Source organism: Athene cunicularia (genome assembly GCF_003259725.1).
Source record: "Athene cunicularia isolate RWA chromosome Z unlocalized genomic scaffold, athCun1 chrZ_part2, whole genome shotgun sequence".
NCBI lineage: Eukaryota > Metazoa > Chordata > Aves > Strigiformes > Strigidae > Athene > Athene cunicularia.
This window is the reverse complement of record NW_020799143.1, coordinates 1988442-2012395: the sequence shown is the minus strand read 5'-3', so window position 1 is coordinate 2012395 and position 23954 is coordinate 1988442. Positions and strand designations below refer to the sequence as shown.

The 23954-nt window shown below is 39.1% G+C and overlaps 1 protein-coding gene across 4 annotated transcripts in view; it reads left to right on the top strand.

Moving 5' to 3' along the window:
• Window positions 1–23636, top strand: part of PCGF3 (polycomb group ring finger 3) — a 64415-nt gene extending 40779 nt beyond the window's left edge. For all 4 annotated transcript variants that reach the window (XM_026866116.1, XM_026866117.1, XM_026866114.1 and 1 more), the window contains 7 exons: window positions 5557–5653; window positions 13175–13230; window positions 14160–14270; window positions 14750–14838; window positions 16054–16191; window positions 16505–16585; window positions 18331–23636. In XM_026866116.1, the coding sequence (XP_026721917.1) occupies window positions 5557–5653; window positions 13175–13230; window positions 14160–14270; window positions 14750–14838; window positions 16054–16191; window positions 16505–16585; window positions 18331–18378 (620 nt within the window). In that variant the 3' untranslated portion in view covers window positions 18379–23636. The remainder of the gene's footprint in view (window positions 1–5556; window positions 5654–13174; window positions 13231–14159; window positions 14271–14749; window positions 14839–16053; window positions 16192–16504; window positions 16586–18330) is intronic.
• The last annotated feature ends 318 nt before the right edge of the window (window positions 23637–23954 follow it).

The following is a 23954-nucleotide window of genomic DNA, read 5'->3' as shown; positions in this document are numbered from 1 at the left end:
TTGACATCATGGGATATAGAAGTGCTAGGGTTTGCAATATTCTCGTGGAAACCTTGCATATTAGCATAGTTCCAACTAAAGATCTGGAAAGATTCCTTCTTAGCAGAAGCACCCTTATAGTCCAAAGTGGTAACTCCAGAACTATTCTCTGGCTTGAATCTGTTTGATTATCAGTTTCCTTTGCCAAGGTAGGTATCAGATGAGGAATTAATCTTCAGTCCAGAAGCCCTGCTGTACTGACATTAAATATCTGCTGTAGCAGCCACATCAATGACTTTACACCTTACATTACACAATTTTACTAAGAGTATTTTTTCTAGCTGTGTATTCAGAATCCCTGCAATTTACCCACGTCTGTGTCACCCAGGAGCTTCTATTTGTCCAGTTTCATCTGATCAGAGCTTAGAATATAATTTGTTTATATGCACTTGTATTAATCTATTAAATAGTATTTGCCATGCAACTTCAAACATCCCATATTTTAATGTGGCCCTTATTTCACACTATTTTACTTTTCTTCTGATAAAGTTAGTTATGTTGTTTGAATAGCTTAATGACTCATAATCCTAAACTTTCTTGGGAAGAATTATTTTGTGGCAGTGACTTCATCTCCATAAAATGAAAGTCTCAGGGAAGTTAGTCTTCACCTAAAACATCTTACAAAGGGGAAACAAAGTGCTCATGATTTGTGAGATATTACTTTTTCCATTGTATTCCATTTAGTAGTTCTGTTCATCAGCTTTGAGTTTGTTCTTGTCACACTTCCATGTCATTTTGATTATTCTGCATCTGTTTCACATCTTAATTTCCATAGTGTTCTTTTTGAAGTATAGAGATCCTTAAGCTACACTTAGTTCTGTGGCAAATTCTTTACTGCAGCTATTAACATGATTATATACAAAACCAGTATTGTAATAAGTTAATGTGGCTGATATGGTTCTTTAAAAAAACCCAGCCAAACCCACAAAACCCTCTCACTAACATAATCTACACCATTTCCTACATTTGCTTATGGAGGAAGTTTTTAGATTAATCCACAATGCTACAGCCAGGCAACGCTCCTTTCTAGCTTCTGTTTCACTGGCTCCCTGTGACTTGTCCCTCCCTTATTTTGGCTGTTTATGTTTTCAGAATACTACTTCAGTGTGTGCCTTGTAGAATTACAGTTTTCTGAGTAGAGGCACATAGCCTTGTCTTGTTTTAAAAACTTTATAGATGTTGGTGGTGTTTGTATTGTGTATGTTAATGCTAATAATATATGTTCCTGGAAAAGCACTCTTGCAAAATCTATCCTGAAAGTAACCTGCCTTTTGAGATACTGGATTCTCTGCTGAATTACAGCACTTTGAAATTTTCTCTGTTTCTATGCTGAACTGCATGGTGTTCTTATCTTTTTCTTTTTTTTTTATTTTTTTATTTTTAATTTTCTGTCCTTTAGACATTCAGAGACTCTTCCCTTCAGTAGTAAATGTAGCTCTCAAGTCCTTTGATAAGAGTCATTTGGAGGACCATGGCTAGTGCTTTGGAGGGACAGGGCCAACTTCATTTTGTAAAACAGAATTCAGGGGGAAAGAAACTTTTTTGCTCTCTGCTATATCCTTAGTTTATTGGTGACAGGCAGGCCTATAATTTAAAAACTTTGTTAGTAGTAACTCACTGATAAGTCTTTCCTAGTTTACATGTGGTTTCTTGATTAGAATTCTAGGCTAGCAGATATATGCAGGTCTTGTTAAGCCTTTACATTTGTAATTTGAGTTTCATTTGAGTTTCATTTGAGTTTCATTACTGTTTATGTGTGAAAGCTGTCCTTTTGTGTTATGAAAGGATAATCCTTATATCTTATGAAAGATATTGTTTTGTAAGTTCATGAGGATGGTGAAAGACCAACTGTATTTCTTCAGCTAGATACAGAAATGAAAAAAGTGAAGAGGAATGAAACTGTTTTTAAAAAAAAAAAAAAAAGAGTGAGGATTAACCTTGCCTGTTCCTTTTCTAATGAAAATTCTCTGATGCGTTTAAGCATACTGTAAAAGTAACGAGAAAATATACAGCTCAGTTCAGACCTACAATCAGCGCCCAAGTATCTGGGTAAATGGAGATCGGGGACTTTGGATATCCCAGTTAGTAGAAAAACTCTAGCAATACTATTGTTTCAGAGCCTAGAATGATTCCCATATGGGCTGTCCCATGCTTCTAGGACTTCCAGTTTCAGGAAAATTTATTAATCCCAACTTGACCCTGTGAAAAAGGAACCAAACTAGAAGACTGCAGCACCCTCCATAATCTATCTAATGACATTTATTTGGATGCTGTGCTTAGACTAACAAACCTGCCAGAACCGAAGCTGACTTGTGATGAGTTCAGTTTAGGAAGGGTTAGTGTATATCTAGCCCAAACTGAAAGATGTACTGAAATGGGATGTTGTTTCAGAAAGAATCATAGAACCATTGAATATGTGGTCTTTAAATGTTATCTAGTCCAACTCTCCTGTAATGAGGAGTAGTCTTTAACTAGGTCAGGTTGCTCAGAGCCCAGTCCAACCTGAACTTGAATATTTCCAGGGATGGAGCATCTACTGCATCTCTGGGCAACCTGTTCCAGTGTTGCACCATCCTCATACAAAATGTCTTCCTTATATCTAGTCTGAATCTACCTTTTCTTAGTTTAAAACCATTACCCCTTGTACTGTTGCAACAGGTCCTACTAAAAAGTCCATCCCCATCTTCCTTATAAACTCCCTTTAAGTATTGAAAGACTACAGTAAGGTCTCCCCAGAGCCTTCTCTTCTCCAGGCTAAACAACCCCAACACTCTCAGCCTTTCCTCATCGGAGAGGTGTTTCATCCCTCTGACCATTTTTTGGCCCTCCTCTGGACCTGCTCCAACAGGTCCATGTCTTTCATATGCTGAGGACTCCAGAGCTAGATGTAGTACTCCAGGTGGGGGCTCACAAGAGTGGAGTAGAGGGTCAGAATCACCTCCCTTAACCTGATGGCCGTGCTTCTTTTGGTACAGACCAGGATACAGTTGGCTTTCTGGGCTGCAAGCACACATGGCTGGCTCATGTCCAGATTTTCACCCATCACTACTACAAGTCCTTCTCTGCAGGACTGCTCTCAATCCCTTCATCACCCAGCCAGTATTGATACTGGGGGTTGCCCTAACCCAGGTGCAGGACCTTTGACTTGATCTTGCTGAAACTCATGAGGTTCACATGGTCTCTCTTACTGAGCTTGACCAGGTCCCTCTGAATGTCATCCCATCCCTCAGGTGTGTCAACCACAGCACTCAACTTGGTAATATCTAAAAACTTGCTAAGGATGTATTCTATCCCCCTCTGTCTGTTGTTATATAAATAGTACTGGTCCCAGTACTGACCCCTGAGGGACACCAGTCAATAATGATCTCCACCTGGACATTGAGCTGTTGACCACTATTCTCTGGCTGTGACCATGTAGCGAATTCCTTATCCACTAAATAGTCCATCCATCAAATTCATATCTCTCCAATTTAGAGAGAGGGGTGTTGTGAGGGACCGTGTCAAAGGCCTTACAGAAGTCCATCCATATCTTGGCTGACATCCATATCTCTTCCCTTGTCCAATCTCTTCCCTTTTCCACTGATGTACTTACTCCATTGTAGAAGGCCACTACGTTGGTCAGGCAAGACTTGGCCTTGATGAAGCCATGCTGGCTGTTTCAGATCACCTCCCTGTCCTCCATCCTTAACATAGCTTCTAGGAGGCTCTGTTCTATGAATTTCCCAAATACACAGGTGAGGCTGACAGATCAGTAGTTCCCAGGATCCTCCCTTTATATCGTTTTCAAATACTGGTGCAATGTTTCCTTCTTTCCAGTCCTGGGGACTTCACCTAACTTCCATGACTGTTGTGGAGAGTGACTTGGCAATTACATCAGCCGGTTCCCTCAGGACTCTGGGATGCATGTCCTCAGGTCCCATAGACATGTATGTTGATGTTCCTTAGGTGGTCACAAACCTGATTTTCTCTTAATAGTGGGAGGGACTTTGATCTTCCAGTCCCTGCCTTGAGGTCCATCCACTTGAGAGGGGTGGGAAGAGAGATTGCCAATGAAAACTGAGGCAAAATACTCAATTACTTCAGCCTTCTCCTTGTCCATTGTTACCAGTTTGTCAGTCATGTTCATTGGGTGGGTACACTTTCTTTGGCCTTCCTTTTCTGGCTGACATACCTATAGAAGCACCCTTCTTATTCTTTGCGTTCCTTGCCAAGTTCAGCTCCAGCCATGCCTTGGTGTTCCTGACCCCATCCCTACACAACTGGGCATTGTCCCTTTACTCTTCCCAGAATACCTGTCCCTGCTTCTACTGACTTGGTAAGACTGGGGTTTGGATTCACTTTTCAAAAGGATCTATTGCTCTGGCACTCCACTGAAACAGTCTGCTGTGTGAGATCTGTGCTTAGTGTGCAAAGCTACGAGGCTTGATCTAACCTCTGTCAGCAACAGTACTGTCATCCTAAGCGTGTAAATACAATTAATAATGTAGATTTGCTATGCTTCATTTGCTGATCCATATTTTTTTTTGTATTAACAGGTGTTTATTTAATTGTACTATCATCCTGTCTGAGAGGTTGATGGCCTTATAGTTACAGTGATTTTATGTGATAAGAATGAGTGCATTACTACCAAGATTACATGAAATGTTGCTGTTTAAGAAAAAGTTAATTCTGACTTTTCCCACCCACCCCTCCCCCATTCCTTTTTTTTTTTTTTCCCTCCATTTTTGAGTTGGAACTTCAAGTGTGTCAGGATATCATGTAGCAGTGTGTAATAGAGTACTGTTTCTGGAAGGGGGTGGGCATTAGTATAAATAGTTTACTTTGAATTAAATGATTATATATATGCATATGGAAACAGTTCAAAAACTATGCAGCTTTATAATGAACGACTCATTGCATTAGCAACTTCTACTAGGTCATTTTACAAATACTGAAGGTCTGTGCCCAGGTAATTTTTTTTTTTTTTTTCTGGTAGAAGTTTAACTGTAGTGTACTTTGTGAAAGTTAGAATCTAAATAGCACCTGGATATCCATTTTTTGAGTTTTCTGTTCTTTTAAGTATACAACTTTGAAATAACCTTGTTGTGTTGGGTTCATTGCCACTGAACTCTTTGCTTTTACATGTGGCCATGGTTAAGGCAAATAGGCTTAGTATCTTAATGGCATACAGTTTCTGTAATATCATTTGTGCAAGCTGAATGATGCAATCAGTATGATGTTGACCTGCTAGAAACTGCTGTTCTAGTAAATTCTGGAGTAGAATTCTGTGTTATATACTTTATTGGGAAGACTCATGCTAGGTACAGATGCCTTAATTCTGGTGCATCACTTCCCTGTATCAAGAACATTAGTGACAGATATTGAAAACTGTATTCTTCATGATTAGACATCACACTTATATGATGTAAAAAATTAACTTCGTGTAAACTTCAGTAAGGTGCATTTCTGTGACTGTATAAACCAAACTTCATTATGCTTCTTTTATTTCTTTTTAATTATGAATGTCATTGTTATCAGTCTGTAGAAGCTGCCTAGTGAAATATTTGGAGGAAAACAACACTTGTCCGACCTGTAGAATTGTTATACATCAGAGCCACCCATTACAGTATATTGGGTAAGTATGAAAGCTGAAGTGCAGCTAAATTCACTCTAGACTGTTTCAGCCTCTTTAATGCAGCACAGCTTTTTCCTAAATTTTCTTACTTGCTTATCCAGCAACATTTAAAAGGAAGTTTGAAGGTGATTGAGGAGATATGGGATCAAACTTTGCTATGAATTTGCAACTCCTTGACATCTGTTAGCTTCTTCCAGACTTGAAAGCAAGCAAAGTATGCACTTCCTGTTTAATTTCTCTGTGAGTTTTAATGGGATTTAGTCATTACTCATTTTGTATGCTTCAGTTATAAAAGTTATGTAAATGAAACAAAATAATTAGTCTTAGTTGAACAGTGCTTTTCAGTGTCTGACAGAGTAATGAGAGAAATAACTGTCATCTTTATTGTTCAGTTAATCTTTGAAAGGTCTGTTTAGTTCACAGGAATGGGTAAGAATATGGCAGAAAAAATATTCCACCAGTGGCTTTAATCTCTAGAATGGAACAATATTGTCATTTGTTCTATTTTGATTCCTACACAAAGTGCTCTCGCTTTCTGGCTTAATATGAATGCGGTATTGTTCATAATTACTTGTGAGTTAATTTCCTTCCTAGTAGCTGGTAGAGTGCTTTTGTATATAGTATGAGCACAGTATTGGTAACACACTGCTGTTTTAGTTGTTGCTAAGTAGTACTTATCCTAAATTAAGGATTTTCAGTTTCCCAGTGCCAGTGAACATATGCACAAGTAACTGGGAGCAAGCATAGCCAGAACAGGTGACCTGAACAAGCCAAAGGGATATTCCATACCATAGGACATCATGTTCTCAGTATATAAACCTGGGTATAGGAGAGGGGGCTCCGAAGAGGAGGATAGCGGTAGGGGACCCTTCTGAGTGTGTCAAAAACCTGTGGCAAAACCACAAGCCGAGAAGGCAGAAGCCCAGGGAAGTGGGAGTGCCTCAAGCCGTCCCCTGCCCTGAGGGGGAAGACTGAGCTGTGAACGAGGGCAGCAGGGACTCAGAGTGGGCAAAGACTGGAGTGACGACGCCCAGCGCCCCTCTTGTACAAGAACTCTTCAGGGAGGCGGCTACCAGGAGCGTGGTGACCAGGACGGGCAAACAGGGCATGGTGTGTCAGAAGGCTGTGGCATGGCAGTTCACACAGTCAGGGTGAGCTCACAGGGCATAGTCCCTCTCCTGGGTCTAGAGCTTATCTGAGCTGGTTCATACCGTCCTCCATGAGTAGACTGAACTGTGGTCTCCACTTGCATCAGAACCACCACCAGAAAGAATGTGGTGACCCAGATGGGGTTGCCATGCAAACATGCAGCAATCCAGGTCCTAGGCTGCAGGGAGTGCCTGAGCTGGTCAATCCTGCTGGAGGACAGCAGTTACAGCACCTGTGTGTGCTGTCATCAGCTGGATGACCTGCTCAGCCTGGTGGTGGAACTCAAGAGGTAGAAAGATTAAGAAATATTAGGGAGTGTGAAAGGAAAATTGACCGGTGGAGTAGCACCTTAGCACCCCTGAAGCATAAGGAGCAAATGGAGGCACCAAAAGAGGCAGGTGATCTCTCACCCTCTTGCTACCAGGCAGAAGGAGGAAACCTGAGAAACGGGGGAGGCTGGAAACAGGTCCCAGCTCAGGGAGGCAGGAAAAATCCCCTCCTGACTTCCTTTATCTTCCATGGTACTCCTCCACAATAGATAAGTGGCCCTGGAACTTTGCAATGAAGTAGAGAAGGATGAAGAAAATGAGTCATACAAGGAGGAAGATGAAGGTCAACCAAGTCCAGGTCACTCTAGACCAAGTATTAAAACACATTCTAAAAGAAAACTCAGAAGGGTCATATCAGTGTGTGACTCTGTTCTGAGGGGTGTCAAAGGCCCAATATGCAGACCAGACCTGCTTCATAGCGAAGTCTGCTACCTTCCTGGTGCCCAGATGAAGGCCCTCAGGGTAAAGCTCCCTGTTCTAGTGAGACACAAGGACTACTACCTTCTCTTGTTTTTTCAGGTAGGTAGCAACAATATTACCAAGATAAGTCCTAAAACAATTAAGAGAGATTTCAGGACCTTGGGGAAACTGCTTAAGGAGTTGGGGCCACAAATAGTGTTCTCTATTGTAGGAGAGCCCAACAGATGAACTTGTGGCTCCGAGACTGGTGTTACCATCAGGACTTTGGATTTTTCAATCACGGGTTAGTCTACAGGATGCCAGACCTTTTGGCATCAGGTGAGATACACCTGTCCCAGAGGGGAAAAAGGATCTTGGGGCAGGAGTTAGCTGGGATCATAGAGAGAGATTTAAATTGGATTTGAAAGGGGAGGGGAACAAAACTTGAACTCCCAGACATAAGCCCCAGGGTAGATTACCACAGTTTGTGGGCTGTTGTGCCAGCAACGATCCTCATCCTGCCATCTCAGTGGAGGCAAGGGATGGAGACATGCAGCATGACAAAGATGCAAGGGATATTGATGGATCCATAACCATGGTAAAAGCTGTGAAAGCTCAGGCTGGACTCAGGAAATGCAAAAAGGTGCTGATGACATCAGCCCATCTCCAAGTGCATGTATAACATTGCACACAGCATGGGTAAAAAACAGGAGCTTGAAAGTATGATGAAACAGGAAAATTATGATGTAGTGACTGTTATAAACATGGTGGGATGTCTCCCATGACTGGAGTGCACTAGTTGATGGCTACAAGCTCGTTAGGAGGGATAGACAAGGAAGGAGAGGCAGTGGGGTGGTGCTGTAAGGGACTGTTATGATTGTTTTGAGTACAAGTGTAGTGAAGACAGGGTAGAGTGTCTTGTGTTAGAATCAGGGGGACGGCCAACAGGGTGGATGTTGTAGCAGAAGTCTACTATAGGCCACCCACACAGGACAGACAGGTGGATGAAATAGTCTATAGGCATTTAGGAGAAATCTCACGATCGCTTGCCCTTGTTCCTGTGGGTGACTTTAACTTCCCAGACATCTGCTGGAAATACAACACAGCAGAGGGGGACCAGTCGCAGAGATTCCTCAGATGTGTGGCAGATAAGTTCCTGTCACAGCTGGTGAGTGAACTGACCAGAGAAGGTGCCCTGCTGGATATCCTCTTTGTGAAGGACTGGTGGATGATGTGGCACTTGGAGACTGACTTCGGCACAGCGATCATGAAATAATAGATTTCTATATTCTTAGGGAAGCCAGGAGATGGGGCAGCAGAAGTTACATCCTGGACTTCCAAAAGGCTGACTTTGACTTGTTTAGGCAACTGCTTGACAGAATCACTTGGGAGATGATCCTGAAGGGTATAGGGGTCCAAAAAGGCTGGACAGTCTTTTAGAAGGAAGTTTTAATAGCACAGGAGCAGGCAGTCCCCAGCTGCTCTAAGAGAAGCAAGCGGCAGAGAAGACCACTCTGACTGAACAGGGAGCTTTGGTTGGAACTCAGGGAGAAAAGGAGACTTTACAGTTTTGGAAGAACGGGCTAGCCACTCACAGTGATTACAATGACACTGTGAGGCTATGCAGGGCAGAAATCAGGAGGTCTAAAACCCAAATAAAAATTAATCTGGCTTCAGCAATGAAGGATAACAAGAAATGTTTCTATAAGTATGTCAAGAGCAAAACAAAGACCAGGGAGAGCCTCCATCCCCTGCTAGACACAGGAGGAAACATGGTAACAAGTGATGAGAAAAGGCCTTCTTTGCCTCAGTCTTTAATAACAAGACTACTGAGGGAATCCAGCCTCTCAGCCAGAATACAGAGACTGGGAGAACGACCACCCCGCAATCCAGGAGGAGACAGTCAGTGACCTGTTGCATCACACAGACACACACAAGTCTATGGGACCGATGGGATACACCCAAGGGTCCTGAAGAGGCTGGCTGGGGTGCTTGCCAAGCTGCTTTCCATCATTTACCAGCAGTCCTGGCTGACCAGGGAGGTCCTGACTGATTGGAAACTGGCCAATGTGACGCCCAGATATAAGAAGGGTCGGAAGGATCCAAGAAATTACAGGCCCGTCAGATTGACTTTGGTGCTCGGGAATCTGATGGAGCAGCTCACCCTGAGTACCATCACACAACACGTGCATCACAACCAGATGCTCAGGCGCAGTCAGCATGGGTTTATGAAAGGCAGGTCCTGCTTGACAAACTTGATCTCTTTCTACGACAGGACAACCTGCTTATTGGATGAGGGAAAGGCTGTGGATGCTGTTTACCTTGACTTTAGAAAGGCCTTTGACACTGTTTCCCACAGCATTCTCCTGGTGAAACTGTCTGTTCGAGACTTGGATGGGCACACACTTTGCTGGATAAAAAACTGTCTGGATGTCTGGGCCCAAATAGATGTGGTGAATGGAGTTAAATCCAGTTGGCGGCCAGTCACGAGTGGTGTCCCCCAGGGCTGGGTTTTGTGGCCACTCCTGTTTAACATCTTTATTCATGATCCAGACGAGGGGATCGAGTGCACCCTCAGTGAGTTTGCAGATGACACCAAGTTGGGTGGGAGTGTTGATCTGCTCGAGGGTAGGGAGGCTCTGCAGAGAGACCTGGACAGGCTGGAGTGAGGGTCTGAGGCCAACTGGAGGAGTTTCCATAAGGCCAAATGCCGGGGGCTGCCCTTGGGCCACAACAACCCCCAGCAGCGCTACAGGCTTGGGGAGGAGTGGCTGGAGAGCTGCCAGTCAGAGAAGGACCTGGGGGTGTTGATTGACAGCCCGATGAACAGGAGCCATCAGTGTGCCCAGGTGGCCAAGAAGGCCAATGGCATCCTGGCTTATGTCAGCAATAGCATGGCCAGCAGGGACAGGGAAGGGATCTGACCCCTGTAGTCAGCACTGGTAAGGCCACACCTCGATGAATGTGTTCTTTTGGGCCCCTCACTACAAAAAGGACATTGAATGACTCGAGTGTGTCCAGAGAAGGGCAATGGAGCTGGTGCAGGGTCTGGAGCACAGGTTGTACATGGAGTGGCTGAGGGAACTGGGGGTGTTTAGTCTGGAGAAGAGGAGGCTGAGGGGAGACCTCATGGCCCTCTACAGCTACCTGAAAGGAGGGTGCAGAGAGCTGGGGATGAGTCTCTTTAATCAAGTAACAAGTGATAGGACAAGAGGGAATGGCCTCAAGCTGTGCCAGGGAAGGTTTAGACTAGATATCAGGAAGTATTTCTTTCCAGAATAGGTTTTTAGGCATTGGAATGTGCTGCCCAGGGAGGTGGTGGGGTTCCCATTCCTGGAGGTGTTTAAGATTCGGGCTGACGTAGCGTTGAGGGATATGGTGTAGTTGGGATCTGTTATTGTTGGGTTGATGGTTGGACTGGATGATCTTCAAGGTCTTTTCCAACCTAGATGATTCTGTTATTCTGTGAGTTTGCTGTGGGGGCAGATAGCTACTCAGACATTGGTTAGTGGGGGTTGAGCAATTGCACTGTGTATCACTTTTCTTGGGTTTTATTTCTCTCTCTCTTTTTTATATTCCTTTTTCTTACAGTATGTACAAGTATATATTCCTTAATAATGTATTATTATTATATTTTATTGTTATTATTGTTACTTTGATTATATTTTGTTTTATTTAGTTATTAAAATAGTCTTAACCTTTTCATTCTTTTTTCTTTGGATTCTTCTCCCCTTCCCACTGTGAGAGGGGAGGAAGAAGTGAGCGGCTGGATGGTGTGTAGTTGCTGGCTAGGATTAAACCATAACACTTTTGCTGATGAAAATCTGTTAATCTATTGTGGCAGTCTGTTTGGCCTAGCTGTTGCATATCACATAGTGTTTTGTCTGCCTTTATAAAGAGTTTGCTTTTTTTGTGGTAGTTTTCAGGGTGCCTTTCTCAGTTCTGAAAGAACTTTTGAAGCAAAGCTTATAGAAAACTAGCTTGATTTCACTTTTACGGAACACTGTTGATACAGACATTGCTCAAGTTGATCCTGATTCAAGAGCTCGAAACTAGTTATTCCAGCTCTGCATTTGAAGAGTAGTAGTGTACTTTGATAATATGTTATATGACAAGTAGATGACAATAGACAAGAACAAATAACTGACAAGACACCATATGTGTCTTCTGTAAAGCTGCAGGAATACAATAGTGCCTTGGTTCAGAAGCTTTTTTCTGTGCAAGAAGGGGCCAGGAAAACAGCATCAAATTGAGAACAGCTAGAAGGGAATTTATTACTTGGTTTTGGTCCTTGAATACACTGCAAAGGACCGAGTTGAACTAGTTCCAAAATACTGCCCCTTCAAGACTGAAACAGCTTTTGCCCACCCTGCTTCTGGATATGTATGTTTTTTAATAAAGAATTGAGTGTCAGGAGCTTTACAAAATGTCGTAGAGTGTAGAATTGCATTCCTGTTCATCTCCTTTTATCTGGAAAATAGGTAAACCAAATGTGTCTCCTGTTTCACATTTCTGAGTACTCTTAAATTCTCACCTCTGATTGGTAGCTGATTATGTTGCAGTACTTTGGGAAATGTTCATGCAATACGTATGTGACACATGAAAGTCCCAGCCTGTGCAAATGGGATTGCTACTCGAAATTACATGAATTTAGAATTAATGATACTTTGCTTCTTTTATTAGTGCTACTTAAAAGATTGTAATGGTTGACTGTAAATCTCTTGATTAGTCATAATTTCTGTACTACTTTCCTGGTCTCCACTGCTGTGAAGTGCTTATGTCAGGTGATGAGAAGCCTGAGACTACTCTTGCAAGCCTCTTCCCCTATTTAAGTCAGATTCAGGATTTGGTGTTGCAGACTCACTTGGGGTAATGACCTTGCAGCAGCCAAGACAGACATTTGAAATGTTTCTGATTTTATTTATTAATTGGAATTTAGGGTAATACTTTGTTTCTTTCAGACAGTGACTTATTTTAGAGTAAAACAGAATTTTGTCAAAGTGAACTGCTAATTAAAGTTTAGAATCTTAACCGATCCTGCTGCTCCAGTTCCAGTGGGATTATTACTTTTCATTTATTTGAGCTACACTACCTGTACAGACTTACCAACTACACAATGTTGTTAACAGTTAAAATGTTGGCTTTTCAGAGCAAAGTAAAATGTTATTTTTGTGGTCTTTTTCTCTGAACTGTTCTTTTGCATTTTTTTGGAGAAGCCTAGTAGAGATAAATAAGTCATCTAGAAATGTGAGAGATCAGTCTGTAAGGGTAGAGAAACAGACTATCCTTGATTCTTTTGTAATAAAAATTAGTTTACCTCACAGTTGTTAAAGAATTTTGAGATTATTAGTGACATACTTGCCTTGAGTCAGGAGGCTGTTCCATGGAGTGTCATCCTCTAGATGTCCAAGACTATTCTTCCTCAAACTTCCATTGTATTTCTGTCTTAGCCTGTACTTTTTCATAACTTGTTTCATGTTATTGTCCTCTCTTGTGTGATATAAATACTGATTTGAGAATTGAAATGCTGCTTCGGTGAATTTAGAGATTTTACATCAGTTTAGTACTAGAGCTTTTTTAAGAGAAATGTTTTGAATCAAGATGGTTGACTTTTGATTTTGGATTTTTATTTTTTTTTTGCTAGTCATGACAGAACAATGCAAGATATTGTTTACAAACTTGTGCCAGGCCTCCAAGAAGGTAAGCTGTTGTATGACCTTTCTTATAGGTAGTTTTGCACAGTTTAGCACTTAAAAAAATAAGTTTTGGGTGATGAAAATGGGAGGGTGAACTGAGGAAAATACAGTGGAAAACTATTTTTTCATTTGTTAATTTCTAGTGATTAGTTTAATTTCATACTTGTACTAGCAGCAATTGAGTGTGAGGGTGTTGGGAGGTAAGATGGGATGTTTCTTTGAAAAGTTGTGTTAAGTAAAGCAGAATGAGAGTTCAGCTTTTAAATGTTTGTCACATTAACTCATTAGGTCTTGTTAAACTGTGTACTTTAAACCTGTTGTGCCAACTTCCTAGAATTCTCAGAGGTAGAATGTAATGCAGTACAATTTAGTTTCAGTGATGTTTCTGCCACTGTGTGAATCCTTTCGTAGCAGGTATAATCTTCTTTGCAGCTGGATCTGTTTAACTACAGAAGCACTTTATAGTAACTTCTCTGTGATTTTTGTCTTAATGTGTGTTACAACTCTCATTTAAATAGAGTATTTTAATCCATTTAAGCTTCAAAACAAGAATATTCTCAAACATTGATAAGATTAAATAGATTATTTAAAAATTATTTCTAGTATATAGAAAATCAGAACTATAAATAAAAGTTCAAAAACAATAGTTTGAAATATTGTGGGAGGGATTCAAAATAAGGTATGTTATTTTACATACTATCTAATTCTAATAGGAATGCTATAATATTAGCTATATGAATGACTTTGTATTATTCTAACTCTGAAAAGTAAAATGAGGAATGACTTGATACAATCACAGAAATTAGTAAATACTGACAATACCACTATTTGTTGGCAAACCTGTTTCACTGAAGAGGGAAGGGATTTGGAATAACTTCGTAAATATTGCATTAGCACTTTATTACAGGGATTAATATTTACAATTTTAAACAGCGGAAATGAAAAAGCAAAGGGAGTTTTATCACAAACTGGGCATGGAAGTTCCAGGGGACATCAAAGGGGAGACATGTTCTACAAAACAGCACCTAGATTCCCATCGAAATGGTAAATAGTCCTTTATTTATTCTGTATTGAGCGGGTGATGAGTAGTAAGTTGATGAACAGACCTTTTGGAGGTATGTACCTAGTTGGTTTATTACAATCACAATTGTTTTATAACACTGCACAATGCAGTGAGTGTAGGATTGTTGATTTGTCACTTATCTGTGCACAGAATCTTTCTTTTTAGCTGGACATAGCATTTTACTCTTAGCAAAGGAGATCTCCAGAGTAGTGCCTACATGGGGACTGTGAAATTACCCAGCTTCTGGGCTGCTAGCAGTTGAACTGAAGGTTGCCCTCTGTATGTATTCCTCTCTTTGATGCATGGGGATGTTAGCAGCTAGTGTTGCTTAAGCAGATAAGCACAAATCAGGAAAAGCAAGTTGATTCTATATTGCAGTCCTGAATTGTGCTGCTTTAATCATATTAGCATCGCAAGCTGCTGCAGAGTGCTATCCCATATATCTGGTTTCTTATTTAAGGTGAAACTAAAACGGATGAAAATTCAAACAAAGAAACTTCAGAGGAAAAACAGGAAGAAGATAATGACTACCACCGAAGTGATGAACAGGTGAGCTCACAGGGGATGTTTTAGTTTTATCTTGTATTTTAACTTTAGTGCTTTGGTAAGCTAACAAAGAAGAAAAATAGCTGCTTCAAACTATTTTTTCTGTCCTCTGCTACAAACAAGATGCAGTGTTGCTCAGTGCTTTTGTGCTAATCTTTGGGTTTCAGCAGGAATGGAGAATGCAGTGAAGACATTTACATTAAGATCTGGTAATTCTGTTTGTTTATAAGTTTCCAAAATATTTCCTTTCAAAACACATTCAGGATATTCAGCCCCCTTTCTGAAGGACTGTATCCCAGTGTTATTGTGATACATTGAGCTGAACATATATCAGTAATCATGAATGAAACCTTTTGCACTTTTACTACCTTACTATTTATTTTGTTTTAAACCTCTATACCATAAAAATAGTATGAAAGCTGGGAAGTTCACTGTTAAGTTTTAAACACAAAAAATCTTTGAAAGTGAAATCTCATTTTGAGATAAACAAACCATCCCTTTTATGTTTTCCTGTTATGTGTGTCCAGAGTAAATTACAACTTGAATTAATTTTATTTTCAATGATAATGTATGAGAACCTTGAAAGGGATTGTATGTAGTACTAGATCCAATTCTGCATAAAGTAAATCATCACAAAAGACCTTAGACCAAGTAATGAATAACTGGATAAGTAAAAAAGTGAGAATTGAAGCATAGAAGTTAGAGACATCTGGGGACGTGTGTGTGTGTGTATAATCTTCAGAATTTTAAGAAATGTGTTATTTCATTTGTATCCTTTTTAAACTTAAATTATCTTTTAAACATTTCAAAATTGGTTTCAACTGGATTTGGCAGTTGCATTAAAAGCAAGATGTTAGAAGCAATCACGTGGCAATGGTATTCTTACTATTTATCTTAGTCTAGCTTTTGACATAGGGTCCTCTTGAGCTATTGGCAGACTGTGAATTTGGACTGGAGCAGCCTTGTTTTACCATCAAAATTCTTTCTTGAACTTCTTTGTCCAGATCCAGTTTGGTTGCAACAGTGCTTTTAACTAAGATGGCAAGATGTTAGATTTTTTTTTTTTTAATAGGACTATGGGAATTTCAGTTTAAGGAATACTAACTAATATTGTACTTTTTTCACATTGTTTTATTAATAAGAACTGCGTATGGAATACATAATTATAACTGCAGAAAATTGTTCTGGCCAGTCCTGACTTCTTGCTTTTTCCTGAAGGTAAGCATCTGCTTGGAATGCAATAGCAGCAAATTGCGTGGATTGAAGCGAAAATGGATTCGTTGCTCGGCACAGGCAACAGTCTTGCATCTAAAGAAGTTCATTGCCAAAAAACTTAACCTCTCTTCTTTTAATGAGGTAAAGTATCTGCAAAATAATTTAAAAAACCCCCAAAACCTTATGAAAAGTGTGGGATTGTTCCTTTGTAAAGGAATGTCTTTTAGTATGATTTTACTTTCAGAAAACAGAAGCATACACTGTTTCTTGAATTATGTGTTACACAGCCATCTTCTTGTCCTTTCTTGGGTCTCAGGACTCGCCACTTAGTTTGCAGATGAATGGTTCCAGTGTCTTCAGAGAAAAAAAATGTCAAACATTTGTAGAAGTATCTGAAATACATTGTTTCAGGTACTGTGTCCCAGTGAATTAACTGTTGTCTTTGTTTTGTCAGCTGGACATATTATGCAATGAAGAGATTCTTGGCAAGGACCACACGCTCAAGTTTGTAGTTGTTACTAGATGGAGATTTAAGGTATGACACAGTGGTTCCCAGTAAATCATGAAATGGCCAAATAAAATGTTTATAAAATAGGCATAATTTGGAACTAAACTGCAGTAACTGCAAACTCTATAAAAATATACTTTAATAAATATCTAACACAGCATTCTTAAAGACCAAGTATTAATTTTGTTTCCAAGAAAATGAAGGAAATGGAAATTCAGTATTAATTGCAAGGGAAAAGGGAACACTGCATCAGCTGTCAAAATGTCATCAAGTGTGGCAAAGGAAGTGGAAGCCACAAGGAGGTATTTTTAGCTATTCCAGGTAAAACTGGTTTTAATCCACATAGGGGAAATTGATTGTTATGCAGAAAAGGCAGAAAATTTCAACACAGTACTCTTCTGTAGCTCAAGAAGGCTGGTTTACTTCTAAGGGAAATGCAGTAATTGCAATGCTTGTCTGCCTTAGTTAAGGAAACTTATAGCAACATTTAGTAGCCATAGACAAGGCTGGTTAAAAATGTTTGAGTACATCTTTGACTTGCTTATTGTGGTTTCTTTAAACAACTTCCTTCATGCAACTGAATAGTAAACAGCGGGGCATTTATTCTGAGTATTAGTTATCACATTACTAATGGCAGCTCAAGTGAAATGGGTGTAAGAATGCATTGTATGTCAGTGTATGTGTATTTGGGGATATTTGAATTAGGAGTTAGTGTTCATAATGGACAAGCAACACAGTCTGAGCTTACAGTGTATACTGACATAGAACCACTTGATGGCTTTGGTTGCATATCTAGAAGAAGTGCAGGTGGGAGTAAGGAAGCATTTTTCTGTTTTAGCATAGAAAAACAATTGACTTGCCAAAGAGTCACAGGATTAGAAGTCAATGGTCAGTCTTTGAAATGCAGAGAGGTCACGAGTGGAATCCTACTGCAGTCTGTTTTGTATGATGTTCCTGGTGGACCTGGAAAGGGATTTGAGTAGTGCAGTAACAAGTGCACTGACAACACTGTGTTTTTTTAGGATGGTGAAGACAGATCGATAACAAAGGATTAAAGCAAGCCTTTACAGATCTGAGTGACAGGTGATTAGTGAGCACCTTAAATTCAGTGTAGATACATATAAAAGGATACAAGGCAAATGTTAGGGGTTTTTATGGGGGTGGGGGAAGAGAACCAAACTAGCATCAAATTGATGAGCAAAATGATGTGTACAAGTCTACTATTCACCTTTCTCATGGAAATCTATGCAATTGTGAGTCACATGGAAAAGGGAACTGTAAACTGGCAAGTGAAAGAGGTGAGGGATGTAAAATGAAACGGAGGTGGAAGGTCCATAATAAACAAGAGGGAGCAGTTCTTTTCATGAGACACAGAACTCCTTGGTGCAGGATGTTGTAGATGTTAGAAGTTTAACTATTCATAAAAAAAGCAATGGATATGCTCACAGAAGAGGAATCAAGTGAGAGCTGTTAAATATGAAGTATCATGTGCTCTTATGCTGCTTTTTAGACATCTGCATTTCTCACTTGGGAATGGGTTTTCCAAGTTCAACAGACCTGGTAGAAGTGATCTTAAGGTGATCAGCTCCTGAGACAAAACAGAAAGGATTCTTCATCTCTTGTTTGAGCACCACAGATTAAATTGCATTGATGGGTCAGATAGTTACTCTGGTAGTTCATTTAAGCTTTAGTTTAGGAAACAACTGTGTTGCTTACTGAACAAATTAGTGCTGGTTTTGTTTCTTAACTTCCCTGATATTTCTGTCTTGCAGAAAGCACCTCTACTGCTACATTACAGACCCAAAATGGACTTGCTGTGAGAGAACTTTATTGTCCTTCTGGACAGAGTTTTTTGCAGAGACTATCATCTGGCACCTTCTTAGTGCACCACTAATCACATGACACAAACCAGCCGAATAATTTTGGATGACTGTAGGGCTTTCATAGAGGACTGTCCTTCTGAATATTTCTTCTAGGGATGTATTACCTAGATTTCTGGGACAGAAAATATTTATACTTTTTTTTGTATGGAAGAAAAGGCGCAACTCAGCAGGACACTACCAGCACTAAGTTTACGGATACTGAAAACTCTTCACAGTTCCATGTAGCTTAGCCTGATTTATCTCTTACAATTACACAGAAATAAGTTAGAATGCTGTGGGGTCATTAAAAAATGTTGCTTTTGACACCTTTGTATTTAGTTACTTTTCACATTCTGAATCTTTAGAAACTATATTTTTGCAAAGTGTTAGTCTTATATAGTATTGCCTGATTGCATTGGCTTTATTCAAGTTATTCTGCAGAGCATTGACCATGCCTGATGATACAGTGACTGGTGATAATTTATTATGCTGCTTTGAAAACTTCTGAAAATCTGGGAAACCAGTAATTTTGTCATTGTTGCCCAGTTATTGCTCTCCCTCACTTTGTGTTTTAGTAAAGTTTTGATACTCGTCTATGCATGTTGATTTGGTAAGATTAATAGAAATTATTTCAGTTTATTTTAATGTGCCCTGTTACTTTACTGTGGCATAAATTTTATCACATAATAACAAATACTCAAAAGTGCTAGACTGGTGAACTTTTTAAAAAATAAACATTTCTTATGTAGTTGTGGCTTGCAGAAATCAGTTTTTAATTTGGAGATAAATTACTCTCACTAGCTATTGAAACACTGACTCTTGGGCAACTTTGGGTGATACTGCACAGTTTTAATTTCACTGATTTCTCAGATCATTATGGGCAGCTTTATATTTCCTTTACCTGTTTTCTTAGGAAACCATAGCATTTTCCTTAACACAATTCCTAGTTGTCTTGGGGTAGAGGTGGCGGGGAGTGTCAGACAAGATTATTTTAGCACCTTCTAGCCTTAACCGATAATTTTGCTTGCATCAGTCCTAATGGATGCAAGGCAATACACATGCATGTATGTATGTGTGCATACATCTTACACACTTATATCTATATATGATAAAGAATGCATCTTCAGTAGCACCTACCAGGGTTCACTGCACTTTGTAAGGCTTTTTGAGATAGTTGGCTTTCTAAAAACGGTAGTTGAAAGTGATTTCTGCAAGCTATATGCAGTATAGCCTATATAATTGTGAGAGTATTTGGCACAGATGTCAAGTGACTGAAAACAGGCTATGCCATATCATTGGCAGCTGGAAATAGTTAACCTTCTAATTTTCAGAAGAGTTTTCCAGTCAGCTCAAAATGCTAGTTGCTATACCTATTATTAAACCCTGTTATTTTTTTGATAAATTGTTTTTGAGTAAGAAAATTTTGGATAAAAATGTTTGCCTGTAACTGCCGTTCCTCTAGCTGTGCTCTTTCACCTCTCATGCTAGAAAGTATTAGTTGTTATTCCATAACTAATACTGCATAAGCTGATACTGCAAGAAGTTTATCCAAGCATTTTAAATCATTGTCCTCTTCTTGAGTTCTCAAAATACCACATTCCTCAGCATGTGTCCCATAATTTCCTTCTTTGGAGTCTTCAGTCCTCCTTTCTCATCTCTGCTGCTGCAGAAGGAATGCTCCAACTTGTGTTTACCTTTGAAAACAGGGCTCTTCATTTTTAGTTACAGTCACAGATGTGAATGGCAAAACAAAAAGCATCTGAGCAGAGAATGAAAGGAGCCTACTGAGCTGTGGAGATGGAAAGGAGAACCACACAAAGGCCAAAAAGTGCTGCTGTCCTTGCAGATGAGTGTGTAGGATAGCTGCATTTGAGTTAGGCAGAACTCCACATTTGGGCTGCATGGCTGGGTTTGTTGGGCGGGGGGTGTGCATGCATATGAACAATGGAATTGGAACTTGGCTGTGGTTTTGTCTTACTGTTTGTGGACTCAGATATATGTATTTTAGCTTTTTTTTTCTGTCTGTAACATTACTTGAACTGGCAGAAGAGAACAAATGAGATCATGGGTCTACCAGTTTTCTAATCTTTTCATGAAACAGTGAATGAAGGTGGTATGGATGTGTACACAAAACTGATGTATTTGGCCTTTCTAGAGTTCTTTATGTGGCTGTCACTGTCCTAGTGTAAATAAGGGACTGATTCCAGCTGCTGAGGCACTGAGAATATGAATAGGGCTGTTAGTGTCCACCCTCTCTGCATCCTGAGCATACAGACACTGGCTGTACCAGTTGTAGACATAAAATTAAGGCTGCTAGGCAGCATTCTGATTAACCACCTTAATCAGGATAAATATATACACATAAAAACAAATACATGTATATATGTGAGATCTGTCTACCTCAGAGTGTGTGTGTACTGCAGAAACTTTTTGTATGACTAGATGCAGTGCTGTTAAAGTACATTGAGATTTTGGTACTTGTGCAACTTGTGTACTTGTGCAACTGAGAAATTAGTTACAAACACACAAATTCAGAAGCCTTTTAAATCTATCTCTTGCTGTAACAATCCACAGTACAGAACATATAAATTTAGAAGCATCTTTAGAATCACTTGAATTTGTTATGGTGCTATCGATATATTGAAAACTCTGGTTATACCTATATGGATACATAAATTCAAGCCAGTATTAATACTTAAAGCTGGGGTTTTTGCTCATAATAGTGTGTAACTGCTTTGACAATGTCTTTAGTCTGATAAAACCTCACCAGTAAGAAGAAAAAACAACAAAACCAAAACCACTCAGTTATTTTTCTAAATCACATGTCACAACATCTTTGCTACAGAAACTCTTTCTCTTAGGAGGGATGTGACTATGTCTGGACCATACGTTTATTTCCTTTAGCCTTATTAAAAGACTACAATACATTTGAATTGAGGAAGGTCTCCTTTGGGTCAGAGCCTTGTTTCACTTCTGTGAAGCTTAAGAGACAGTGAATTTATATCAAGATTATGTTGGGTAAAGTAATCCTGATACTGTTCAGAGTTAGACTAAAATTTGGACTCAGCATAGGTACTCAGTGCTAGTTGTTACATGTTAGGTTTTTTGGCTTTTGTGATGATGCCATTACTGTGAAGTAGTTTTCACAATTGCTTGTGCTGGTAAATAATTGCAGTAAAGAAGTATCTTATTGCATTATACTCAGCAGCAGTGAGACTGATGAATCACCCAGGCTCAGAGTCTCGTGAAATATAGTTTCATTAAAAATAGAGAATTCAGATAGAATATATATATTGAATTTAAATAAGATTTGGGGTTTTAAAGTTAAACTTTATGAAATTATTTATTCTATTTTAAACCTTCTGTCTTATTTTACCATCCAAGTATTTTTGGTTTCAGTGATCCAGCTTTATATACGGGCATATAAAATGAAATTGTAAGATGTTTTTACAAGCTTCTTCCTTTTACATTAAGTTTTATTTGTATGTTTTTGTTTTGTATGGATAAAGAGCATTACTTGTGCTTTTGTGCAATAGGTTTGAAACATGCATTTTATTAGGCATATGTTTAAATTGTAAATGTAGCATCTACTTACTATTAAATTTAAAAGGAATGTAGATGGTTTTTCTCACTTGTTCAAGTGGGGTTTTGTTTGGGACTATTTGAGGGGACTGATTTTTTATTTCCTTTTATTTTAAGAGTGAAGTGTGGGATTTAAATTTGTTTAAGTACAAGAACTATCTGTCAGCAATATTTTAAAATAAAAGATCTTGCAAGAAACCTTAATGTGAATTGTAGAAGCAATTGGCAAGACTTGCAGCCTATCCGAAAAATTCTTGTGCCATAGTTATGTCTGGTGTATTGGTGTACCATCAGACCTGGGAATATTTATTTTTATTCGTTGTGCAATAGTATACACATCACCTCTGGGGATATGGGACCATAAAAAATATCAGACTACAACTATGATGGTGCTATTTTTTTTCCAATAGGCTATGAGCAGATCTGGTTCTTACTGTCTTTATAACATCATAGGTAGTCCTAGTAGATTGAGTTTTTTCTACTGGATGATAAATATAACTAGCCTATTTTACAGCGTTATGCATCTTGCCATTGAGCTAAATATAATAGGAAAAAGCCAACCAGTCTGAAAATCAGCAAGATGAATTAAGTACTTAAAATAAGTACTTGTACAGAAGGCTTGACTGTACAGAAAAATCAAGTTGCTGTATTTCCTCAGGTAATCATTTCAGTTTAGATGTTTCACTGGAAATGTTAATGCAACCTACATTTCAGTTAGTCTGCCTACAGTTGATAACAAGGCAAAAAAATTTTCCATGTACTAGAATCTCTACATAAGATATGATTAAGTGTAACTAAGATCTTGAGATCTGTTGCTGAAATAAAAAGTTGCAGAGAGAACAACATTAAGGAACATGGACAATGCTTCAATCTCTGCTTTAATCCAAATTTGCAGTCAATACAGATGCTTGCTGGGAACTTGTGTCTTGTGGCAAGTCAACAGTAACATTTTACTGTGGAGTTATGCTTTATTTATATGCAAATTAAAGCTCTGGTTCTGCTATTTGATCCATTTTGATCATCCTTAGGGCTTTTAGGAAATCTTTCAGAGCCACAGTGACCTGGCCAGATACTAGTGGTAGGGTAGGAACTAAATGTCCAATTCTATGAACATTTATATTGGTAACTTTACTAATAATCTGAATGGTTCCACTCATGCAAACAGTTAGGTGTGGCTGAAGGAAGAAGCCCTAATTTTTTAATACTGATATTCCAGTATTTTTTTATTTTCACTTGAAACTCAAAGTATTTGTTTAATGGAATCTTGAATTCAAGTGACTTATCTGGACAAAGGGAGAGTTTGTTCTTTCCTTCTGCAACAAGATTATTTTACAGTTAAGGAACAATAAGCCAGTACAACCACTAAGCCCTTATCGTTATATGTGGCATAATAAAGATTCTGGAACTGTCACAGTATAAAACCATATTTTTGGCTTAGCTTCATTTGAAAGTTTACAATTTTTTATGCTTTGCATTGCTGTGTAAGTTTTGTACTATTGGTGGCCAGTTTTGTCTGAATAAGCCTTTTGGGATTATTGCTTAATGTTTTGATTTTATGGTAGTGAAGCTTGTATCCAGTGTTTTGCCAATTAATATTATATGCTTGGTAATAAAAGCAGAGAAACTAACTGAAATACTGTCAGGCTGGAAGTTACTGTCCAATTTGTTCTCAAGAACATAAGGAACTAATCATCATAATATAACACTGAACAAACACAGCATGACTGAAACTATGGTGGCGTGGCATTGCATTGTCATAATCAACCTTTTACTCAGAACTAGCATGGCCCGAAGTATTACTCTTACTGCACAGAATGGCAATATATTTGTGACAAGTGTGTGGCAAGTAACTGACAAGAAACAATATGACTTCAGCTACAAAGAGGAAACACACAGTTGTCCTGATGTTTTTATACATCTGTGGATAGAAAGGTACTTTTCCTACCTGTATG